Here is an 11,765-nt window from a genome sequence, read left to right as displayed (position 1 = left end):
TCTACTTCCTTTGGGTTTCCTCATTTTTTCTTTGTTTTGCCTCTGCGATTAAATACAAAACTCATTTTTCTCAGATTTTCTGTCATTTTCATAAACATATTTAAAACTATACATTTCCCCTCTAAACATAGCTTCAGATACTTCATATTTGTTTTGGTGTGTTGTTCCTTTGTTGGTATTTCTTAATATTTTATAAGATTGATTCATATAATAGTTCATAATTTCTCTTTGATTTCCTTTTTAACACATATTCAGGAATGCACTTTTTAGTTTCCAAAGTGCTTGTTTACTGTATTTTTTTTTACTGATTTTGTAATATACCATGTCACAAAATATCTAAATCATAATATTTAAGGGTACCACGATATGAGAGACAATAATTTCTCAATACTGAGGTCAGAGAAAAATTTCTCTCTTGGCTACTTATCTGAAAGATTCTGCACAGGGAATTAACAAAGTAATTAGCAACATTCATATAATAAACCCAGGAATGAGTTTCCTTGGGGTGGTTCATATGTTCTTCAATAAAGCCTACATCAACTTTCTACATAGATTAACATATTGCTGACCTATGAATTGTAAATAATACAAGAAGTTAAAGTGAGACTTTTGTGACACACTATTCTTTATTCAAGAAGTAGACCCTGAAACACAGAAGATTATGTTCTATAGATCCTAATACATAGGTTCTGCAGGTTGTATGTATTTAGGATTAATTTGAAGAGTACTTTCTTGGATAATATGGCAGTTAAGAACAAAGGAACTGCTCAATAATCAATTCCCTGAGGATAATCCTAGAAGAAGGGTCATCTTTGCTATGTTGTTTTTTCAAAGCAGAAGGAGAAGAGATTAATATAGGAGATAAAGTTAAGATGTTTCAAAAACAGGAAAACTAGGTACAAATTTCCCTCATGTAGCTTGGTTTTTCTTATTAAGTCTCCACCTTTCCGTCTGTGTAGTGCTTTCCATTTGATCAGTTCTTTCCTTGCCTTTGTTCAGTGAAAGATTATAAGAGAGATGACTCTGCTACAGAAGACCTGAATTTCAGGGAGACCTTGCCGTCGTCAAGTCAGAAAAAGACATCGAAGGTAAGACTAAACAGAGAAGGACCTCTGCTAGTGGACTGTGGCTGATGCCTACATCACTGACTGAACTTTCTGGCAAATAGGTATCTATTTTGTTCTCCTCTCTAAAATGATTTCTCAATTCTTTGTCCCCCTGATGTTGAAGATGACCAAAAGAGAGATTTAAAAGAGAAGAACATTTTGCAGCTCTAAAGAAAATCCCCTTCAATGCTACTCTGGAAATTTTTACTTATTTTGGCATTTATTTCATTTTGTGTTACTAACAGAGATACAAAATAAATTTCACATGAAGTATGTTAGAACCCTTAAAAATATGGATGAATGGACTTTTTCATTGATAGAGATGGCATGGTGCAGTGTCTCCAAACTGTGGAAAAGTAGAGGGCAGCAAAAATTCTATGGCAAAACCTCTAACCTCAACACTTTACCCTCCTTGTGGAGACACTGCCAGGGTCAGAGTACAAAAAAGGGAAATGCATTTTCACCTTGTGGGTGCCTTGCATTTTTTTCTCTTATCAAGTCAATGGAGCTTTGGAACTGTCATGGTGCTGTCCTCATGCTTGATTCCAGCAGCAACAGAGCTAAAAGTCAGTACCAAGAGCAAGTTGCTGCTGCCCCCACTTCCTCAATTTAGCTGCCACCTCCACCCAAGGTGGACAGGAGTGCTACTTTTAAGAACAAGATTGTAGCTTGTATATTTTCTCATACAGTAGTCTGTCCATTCCTCCATTGTACATAAGGTGGCCACACTGATGTCAACAGCACATCTCTGGCTGGCAACCTCCAGCTCTTAGTGCAGTGCTGGGTTCTCAGTCCACTACTGGTCAGAATGATTTTCTGCTTGAAGTACAGATGATTTGAAAATAAGCAGCTTCACAGAATGTCTCAAGTAGATCCTTTATATTATGTAACCTTGCTTGACTCCCTTCTAGAACTGAATACATTTTGTGATTTTGTTATTATTATTATTGCTATTATTGCTAGATCTTATGGCTCGGCCTCTCTAGGATGAGTTTCAATATATTTTAAAGTTTCCTTTTAGAAAAGAGGATCTTAGAATATTCCTGGATGATTTTTAGAGTATATTAGGAAAATTAGTTGATTTTATCAGAATTTGCTTTTCTTATATTTCGTGAAGCCATTGATTTTGTAGCCACTTGATGTCCTTTCAGATATGTCCCCTGTCTAGACTCACAGACTTGTAGGTGGTTAGATTTGGAAGAAATTTAAAGAAATTTTTATTCCAACACTCATTTTAGTGATGGGGAAACTGAGCCTTAGAAAGCCGGAGTAATTTGTCCCTGATCATACAGCCCTTATTGAAAGTACAAATGGGGTCTTCTCTGGATGTGGGAAGTCCCTTGCTGCAGTTCCCAGAGGTTAGAGTCAAGGGTTGTTATGAGAGATGCCAGTTCCTGTGCAGCATGTGACTTCTAAGCCAGAGTGACTCTTATACTCACCCATGTGGTCTCACTGTCTTACATCTGAGCTGACGCTAAGTTTCTTCCAGTGATGCCTGTGCCTAATGCTGTCCTACTGTTATGTTGTGGCTCCTCTCCTGTATCTTTCTGCAAAGCTCACCTGGTGCCAGGTATAGCCTATTGGATCTTGTGAATGTCCTGCTGAATGCAAGATCACTGTTGGTGGTTGAGCAGAGAAAGCAAGGTACACTGTATACCAAAAGTGATTCTAGGTGGATTAAATACTCAAATATGGAAAGCAGAACTTAAAATTTTAGAAAAATATATAGGAGAATTGTTATTTTTTTGCTCAGCATGGAGAAGGAATTTTAAAAATTTATATTTTATATATTATTTAAAATGACAATTAGGATTTAATACAGTCTGTAATGGTGATGTTGTTGCTAAAATATGTTAACTTTATATTTCAGGAAATGCTTATTCAAGTTAGGCTAAAAACTTAAGTTATATGTTTTGATTTGTTCAGCAAAACTAATAGGTTTGATCGGAGTGCCATCTTTCTTTTTAACATGCTTATTTTAAAAAATGACTGGCTCCATGTTCTGGAAGGATGGCTGTATTTACGTTTGGATGAGGCATCCCAGGGCTAAGAAGTCTTGTGGAATTAAGCAAAACACACACACACACACACACACACACACACACGTACACTAGCAAGAAAGGAAAGGCTTAATAAATTTTACAAAATTAAAGTTATCAAAAGATACTTCAAAAAGATAAATACAAGGCCTAGGTTGTGACTGGAGATGCTATGTGAGAAACAGAGAGGCGTGAGGTGAAGGTGGAAAGTTGGGCAGAGGCTAGACCATGGAAGAGTGCAAGGACTTTGTATCTGCTGTTTGTTTTTACCCAGAATGCCTCCCTGTGCCTTTGCGTTTCTTCTTCCTTTTCATCTTTTTGATACATGGCAGTTATCTATAACATACTCTATTTGCTACCACATTAACACCTGTCACCAGCTGTAATGGCTTTTATGCTTGTTTATTATCTATCTCCCTGTGAGAATATATACATTCCACGAGGGCAGACCACTTGCCTCCCTTGTTCGCTGTTTTGTATCCAGCACTTAGAATAGTATCTGTACATACTGCGCTCTCAGAAGAGAAGTGTCAAAGGAACAAGTGCATTAACTGAAGTAGAACTGAGGGCTATTAGTTACTGAATATTTATTTTGATGGGATTTTTTTTCCTCTGCTTAAATTTGATGTTGTTCACTATTGAGCCAGATACCGTACAGGATGTTGCAAATGTATCAAAGTGGACTGCATTGGGTAGTGCAAAATCTCATGGTGGGGACTTATTTAGAATTACTGAATTAGTTGGCTCAAGTACTAAAGTAAAGACAAATATAGTGCTAGGAATTTTATATTCATAGTAAACTAAATGTGGTAAGCATTAATTATAAGTATTTCCTCTGGGCTGCAATAATAAACCTATTTTTTAAAATAAAACTTTAAAATTCACTTTTAAAAAATAAATTGACTGATTCAATTTATTTTTGGTAAATAAACAAAGTCTAGATAGTTCTCTAGACTCTGTTTTGACAGATTAGCAAATATTTAATAGGGAGATATACACTTCAAGTGATTTTCTAGAAGTTAAATTATGTGATTGTGGTTTTAATTACATTATTGTATACCTTATTGTTATTTTTAAGAATCTGTAGAGATCATATTTCTTTTAAACTGTATTTCCATAAAATCATGCCTTTCTTATGCCTATAGGTTTTGAGAAATGAAACTAACTCAGAGAAGGTAAAAAAACTCCCTCTTCAGAAAATCCCACATGATAATTATGAGTATTTTTCTGAAGAGCCTTCAGAAAGGTATAACTAATATGCTTGTTCAATGATTTCTCTGTTTATGCTCCTCATATTGATAGGTAGCCGCTGAATGGAGACAGTGAATAATGGCCTCAAATGTTTGATTAACTTTTTAAGATACAGCTTTTTGCAAACCTGATTTAGCTTGCTTAGAAATATGATGTATTTATGAGTTCATAAATGTGGTAATTAAGAAAGAAACCATATTCTTGAAGGATTTAATTTCTCTATCATTTCAATAGTTATACAGCTTCAAAGCCTTTGCAAATATGCTTGTAGCTCTCGGAGGGGACAGTGTACTTAAATTTTATTAGAAATTCATTCTGTTTTCAGAAAGAAAATTACATGCTAGAAACAATACGACTATTAGTATGGTGAGTTCTTGGTACTATATCTGAAAAGAAAACACTAAATAAAAATAAATTTCCATTAGGAAAACAAAAGAAACATTAGTTTCATGCTTACCTTCAAATTCAGGTATTATAAGCAAAACCTTATCAAATAAGGAAACATTTTATTAAGCCATATTTCCTTAGAGATTTATCAGTAATATTAGCTATACTCACTGGAATAGCACTGTATAAAAATGTATATATTCTTTTTATTGTGTGTTATGTACATGTGTATGTATAAAATTTGTATATACAACTTTCAGAAGTGTATTAAGTGAATAAATTAATAGTAATTCGAATGGCATTTTGAGATTCTATTACTAATATATACTAAGCGCTGTATACCAATACAAAATATAACATATTTCTTGCTCTTTAGTTCACAGTTTAATTTAGGAAAACAGAAGTATAAAAGACAAATTTAAGTACAATGTAGTAAATGTTATTTTAAAGTCAAAATCCAAAGATTGTGAGTACAGAAGACATGGAACTATGCATGAGGGGAGTTTCTCATTAGCTTCTTTGAAGAAGATCTATTTTGGTTGAATTTAGGATTTAATTAAAAACCTAGCAGGTTAAAAGGAAAGAAAGAAAATTTCAGGCTGGGGAAAGAAGTTTGAGCAAAGGTAAGGAGTTGTGGAAATATTAATGGTGAGAAATATTCAGTGTCAAGAGTTGCAGGGTCTATGTGTGTTGGAATGCCAGGAAGCTGGACAAGATGAAAGCTAGAGCCAAAAAAATACTGTGGGCTAGAGTGTGAAGGAACTCAATATATGTGAAGCTGAGCATGCATTTTATTCAGTCTGTTAAAATGAAAATGAAGCACAGATAGGGACTTTTTGTTTTATTCAGGCATCTATCTATCTATCTACTCTACCTACTATAGAAGGAAGATTGCTGGTAGCAAGGTGAGGATAGCTGAGAGTGGCAGGAAATGGAGACCAATTAAATGTTTAAAGTAATCCAAGAAAGATGAGAAGGAGAAAAGAAGAAGAAACCTGAAAACCCACAGAAGTAAAAGAAAAATGCATTTATTTTGCTGAGGTTAAAGCATAATAAGGTGCATGCAGGAAATTAATAGATATGATGATGAAAAAGTAGGCAGGGGCCAAATGGCCAACATCCTAAACTTGATTGGGACCTGATAAGGGGGGGGACTTGATTTATCCTGAAGTTTATAGGCAGTTGTAATTAAGTTTTTATTTTAGGAAGAATTTTTTCTAGACGTTGAAGATTAGATCCAGAAGTCAAATTAGGACGCTTTTGCTAAGTGGAGCTGTCACTGAAAGTGCAGCAATAGCCAAGTAGGTAGCATTAGTGAGTGAATTGAGAGGGGAGAGGTTGGAAAGGAAAACAGAAAGTGAGTGTGGGCTAGTATTTAAAAAATCTGTTAGAAATTACTAACTAGACAGAGAGAGAGAGAGAGTTTAAAGGGTTTCTTTCTTATTTTTAAGATGAGAGACAACTGAGTATTTTTATAATATGAAATAATTTGTAGATAGGGAAAGATTAATTTTATATTTAAGAAAAAGATAAGACACATAGTTCTCCCTGTAGAAGTCTTTTACCTCCTTAGTTAAATATATTCCTAGATACTTTATTTTCTTTGTCACTATTGTGAAGGGTATTGAGTCTTTGATTTGGTTCTCAGTTTGACTGTTATTGGCGTATATGAATGCCTCTGATTTGTATGTATTGATTTTGTATCCTTAGACTTTACTGAATTCATTTATCAATTACAGGAGTCTCTTCTTTGAATCCTTGGCGTTTTCCAGATATAATATCATATCATCAGCAAAGAGTGAGAGTTTGATCTCTTCTGCCCCCATTTGGATGCCCTTAATTCCCTTTTCTTATCTAATGGCTCTAGCAAGGACTTCCAGCACTATGTTGAATAGAAGCAGTGATAGTGGGCAACCTTGTCTGGTTCCAGTTCTAAGCGGAAATGCTTTCAATTTTTCCCCATTCGGTATGATGTTGGCTGTGGGTTTGTCATATATGGCTTTTATCATTTTTAGGTAAGCCCCATCTGTACCTATTTTGTTAAGTGTTCTTATCATAAAAGGGTGTTGAATTTTGCCAAATGCTTTTTCTGCATCTATTGAGAGGATCATATGGTCTTTGTTTTTGCTTCTATTTATGTGCTGAATTACATTTATAGAATCGCGTATGTTGAACCATCCCTGCATCTCTGGGATGAAGCCCACTTGGTTGTGATGGATTATTTTTTTGAAAAGCACCTCAATTCAGTTTGCTAGGATTTTGTTGAGAATGTTTGCATCTATATTCATAAGGGATATTGGTCTGTAGTTTTCTTTTTTTGTTGCATCCTTTCCTGGTTTTGGTGTCAGGGTTATTTTGGCTTCATAAAATGTGTTGGGGAGGATTCCTTCCTTCTCAATCTTGTGGAATAATTTCTGCAGGATAGACACCAGTTCTTCTTTGTAGGTGTGGTAAAATTCAGGTGTGAAACCATCTCGTCTGGGACTTCTCTTTTTAGGAAGTTTTTTTATTGCTGTTTCAATTTCAATACTCAAGATACAGGAAAATGTTTCCAAGGAGGCAGAAGGCATGGGATTGAGAACATGGAAAGGTTAATTCTGAACAAGGAGAAAGCAAGAAATAATGAAGACACTGATGCATTTAAGTAAATGTTTTAAAAGAAAGTAACTTGAAAGAGTTCCTCCTTTCTGACTTGCATTTTCTATAACAGAAGGGGCTACATTTCTATTAAGGCAGAGGATTAAGATAAGGACTGAAAGAGGGTGGTGTCATGGAATTATTAATAGTTGCCATGGAGAAATGGTAGAGGAAACCAGCCAGGGATATACTTACACCTTGTTTTCCAAATGGCTCTCTGCTGATATTAGAAATCCCAGCAACTCTAGTACTTCTCTCCCACAGCCTAGGTAAAGGACGAGAGAAGGTGAATAGGTGCATGGATTTGAGGCAACTAGTTTGCAAGCCAGGTAAAAGTGGGAGGAGATGGAGTTTATGGTCAGACATTGGGATTTTGGAATTATCTCAGAAGTGAGCCAGTTTCAGGTGATGACTATGGGAGTGGGAGGCTGAACTGAAATGGAAGTATCAATTTAATAATTAGTAGAGATTATTAGGGATTCTTTCTTAAATGTATATATTCTTTGAAACCATGGAAAATATATATATTTCTTTTCTAGTGAGAGTGATCACAGCATGGGGGCTAGTCCTGGCTCCTTCGGAAGAAGCAGGTGGAGCAGTGAGGATGGGGGGTCTGCAGGACCTTCGCGGACTGTCTCTCCTCAACTTCCTGGTATGACATCATCCTATTTGGAGTAGCAAATTTGGAAAGGGGCTCTATTTTAGGGATATGCACAAAGATATTTCCAATATGAATGAAGGGAAGAACTGGGAAAAACTTTAAAAAATGGGAAAACACGTTTTCTAGGATTTTTTTTCAATAAAGAAAAATGTTCCACATTTCACATTCATAATGGCAAATTTCTGCCCTTCAAGTATTTTAATGTATCAAACATGTCAATTTAATAAAATGATCCACTTGAATTTTCTTAAACTAGGGATTATAGATTTTTGTGGGTTTGAAAAATATGACCTGCTTCCTCATTTCCTTGTTTTAATTTGTTGCACAATATATACTTTGTAAGTAAAATAACTTTTTTTGGATTACAAATAGTCACTTGTTTATAGGGGGAAAAGGAAATAACAAGTGTGTATAATAAAATAAATTATAATACTGAAGAATATTCCAAAATTTTGTGTGTGTATGTATTTATATTTATGTAAAATATGAACATAGCTATGGACATATCCTTAATATATATACATATATAAAATTTGTGTTTGAAGTTGAGGAATCACATGCACACCTTAAAAACCTTGGAGATAGAGAGGATTTTAGAAGTCATCCATTCCATCCTCCCATCAGGTATTGGAATTATCTTGTCTAATGACTTTTTTATTTGAAAAATGTCAAATCTAATTAGGACAGTATCACGCTATGTAATTATTAAAATTCAGGTCTCATATAAAAATAGTTTACAAGAACATACTTTTATAAACTGAGGTATAAATCATATACCCAGTAAAATTCACCCTTTTAACATATGGTTCTATGAGGTTTGACCGAAGTCTACCACCACAATCAAGGTATAGTACATTTCTATCAATGCCCACTGCCACCCCCCGCCCCAGAAATTTCTCTTGTGTTCCTTTGTAGTCAATCCCTAACCCCACTACCAGTGCCTGGCAACCAGTAATCTGTTTTTGTTCTCTTTACTTTTGTCTTTTTTTCTCAGTGTCATATAAATGGAATCCAACTTCTTTCACTTAGAGTAATGCTTTTGATATTCATCTGTGTCATTGCATTTATAAGTATTTAATTTCTTTTTTTGCTGAATAGTATTCCATTGCATGGCTACACCAGTTTGTTTATTCATTCACCAGTTGATGGACATTGGGTTGTTTCCAGATTTTGGTAATTATGGATAAAAGTCTATACACATTCACATACCAGTTTTGTATAAACATAAGTTTCCATTACTTTAAAGTAAATATCTAAAAGTGGGATTGCTGGATCATAAGTGTATAATGGACAAACTGTTTCAAAGAAGCTGTACCAACATTATTGGTTGCTTTTTACTATTTTTTCTTCTTCTCTTTTTTCCCCTCTGTGTTGCAGTTAAGGTCATTTCTGTCAACCTATATTCAAGTTTACTGTTTGTTTTCTTGGCTGTGTTGAGTCTACGAATGAACCCATTGAAAGTATTTTTCATCTCTGCTACCGTGTTTTTGTGTATAACATTTCCATTTGTCACTGTCTTATCAATTCTGTCTCTGCATTCACATTCTCTATGTGTTCATACATTTTGTCCACATTTTTCACAAGAGCTCAAACATGTTAATCATAGTTATTTTAAGTTCTCCTTCAGATAATTCTGACAGATGGATTGTTGCTGATTTCTTTCTGTTGATTGCCTTGCTTATTGACAGTGGTTTCATTGTTTGTGCTGCTGCCGCTGCTTCTTTGTGTGTCTCATAATTTTTGATTGAGTGTTGGTGTTCGGTATAGAAAAGTAGAGACTGAGGTAAATAGAATTTATGCCTAGAAATAGTCATGCCTGTTCCTCTGGTAGGCCAGTAGTCCAGGTTCTTGATGTAGTATATTTAGGACATGAGCTGGATTTTGGTTTTGTGCTGCTGTTATTACTTACAATGAATCATTGGCTTAGAACTCCTCAAGATTTAAACTGTTTACATTTAAAGTAATTACTGGCCAGAGGTGGCATTTCACACCTGCAATCCTAGCTCTTTGGGAGGCCAAGGCAGAATGATTGTTTGAGGCCAGGAGTTTGAGACCAGCATGGGCAACATGGCGATACCTTGTCTCTATAAGAAACTTAAAGTTAGCTGGGTGTGGTGGTACACATTTGTAGTCCTAGCTACTCAGGAAGCTGAAGTAAAAGGATCACTTGGGCTCAGGAGTTTGAGGCTGCAGTGAGCTTGATTGCCCCACTGCACTCCAGCCTTGGTGAGACACAGCAAGATCCTGTCTCTAAAAAAAAAAAAAATAATAAAGATAAGTAATATTACTTATAAGGAGAGACTTATTTCTGTCATTTTGCTGTTTGTTTTTTATATGCTTTGTAGCTCTTTTGTCCCTTGTTGTTTACATTACCATATTTTTTGTATTTAGTTGATTTTTGTAGTGAAATAGATATTAATAAAATCTTTTTATATTGCTTTGTGTATATTCTTTAGCTATTTTCTTTCTGATTACCATGAGTATTATATTTAACATCTTAAAGGTATAACACTCTTATATACCATCTTAATTCATTAAGATACTCAAACTATGGTCCCTTGAAAGCTCCATCCTCACCCTTTTAATTCATTAATGTCATAAAATTACAACTTTATACATTGTATGGCCAAAAACATAAACTAATATTTTTTGATGCTTTAATTTCTTGTTTAGAAAACAAAATGAGTTATAAACCAAAGTTATAATACTACAACTATAGTTTATAGATTAATGATTTAGAAAAATGTATTAATCTCTTAAATAAATAGAAAAGTGAAGTTGCATACCACTGTTACAATAATACCAGCTTTTATAATTACTCATGTATTTACCTTTACTGAGATCTTTATTTTTTTCATATGGCTTTTTTCTTTGAGTACTTAAAAAATGTCACTTAAATATCTTCTGGCTTATATTATTTTTGATGTGCTCTTGGATCTAAGCCTTCATGCCTTTATTTTGGAAAATTCCCAATCATTATCTTTTTAAATATTCTGCCCAATTCTCTTTTATTTTGGGATTCAATTTATGGGTGTATTAGTCTATTTGATATTGGCCTATAGCTCTTGGATGGTCTCTTCTCCCCCAACTCAGCTTTTTTCTCTGTGTTTTAATTTGGATAATTCCTCTTGACCTACTTAGTAGTTCACTGATTCTTCTCTTGCCTGTGTCAAGTCTGCTGATGAACCCATCAATTGGCATGCTTTATTTCTTACAGTATTTTTTGTTTTATTCATTTCTGCTTGGTTCTTATGGCTTCCGTCTCTCTGATGAAATTCCCCATTTGTTCATACATTTTATCCACTTTTCCCACTAACTTTTAACAACTTGATTATCAGTATTTTAAATCAATCCCCTGACATTTTTAACATTTATGTTATATCTCTTTCTGGTTCTGTTGATTGCTTCATCTCTTGACAATTTTTTTCTTTTTCTTCTCTGTGTGCTATATAATTTTTTTGTTAAAAGCTGGATATCATGTAGTCTAGAGACTGAAGTAAAATACTGTATGTAGTCCCTGTTTATTTGTGTTTTCACTCTCTGCAGTTTCAGTTACCCACAGTCAAGGTAGTCCAAAAATATTAAATGGAAAATTTCAGAAGTAAACAATTCATAAGTGTTAAATTACATGTTCTTCTGAGTAGGATGATGAACTCTGGCATCATCCCAGTCCGTCCTGCCCAG

The 11,765-nt window shown here is 34.6% G+C and overlaps 1 protein-coding gene across 5 annotated transcripts in view; it reads left to right on the top strand.

Annotated features, from left to right (window-relative positions):
- The first annotated feature begins 1,010 nt into the window (after positions 1-1,010).
- Positions 1,011-11,765, top strand: part of PTPN20 (protein tyrosine phosphatase non-receptor type 20) — a 50,221-nt gene continuing 39,466 nt past the window's right edge. For 4 of the 5 annotated variants that reach the window (XM_069460375.1, XM_069460373.1, XM_069460371.1 and 1 more), the window contains exon 1: positions 7,976-8,072. In XM_069460375.1, coding sequence (XP_069316476.1) covers positions 7,976-8,072 — 97 coding nt within the window. Of the gene's footprint in view, positions 1,089-4,290; positions 4,392-7,959; positions 8,073-11,765 lie in introns of those variants that run through there. The other variant, XM_069460372.1, reaches the window with a different exon arrangement.

The sequence above is a fragment of the Eulemur rufifrons genome, chromosome 28, assembly GCF_041146395.1.
Source record: "Eulemur rufifrons isolate Redbay chromosome 28, OSU_ERuf_1, whole genome shotgun sequence".
Taxonomy (NCBI): Eukaryota; Metazoa; Chordata; class Mammalia; order Primates; family Lemuridae; genus Eulemur; species Eulemur rufifrons.
The sequence above is the reverse complement of the archived record's forward strand: the minus strand, read 5'-3'. Positions and strand labels throughout refer to the sequence as shown.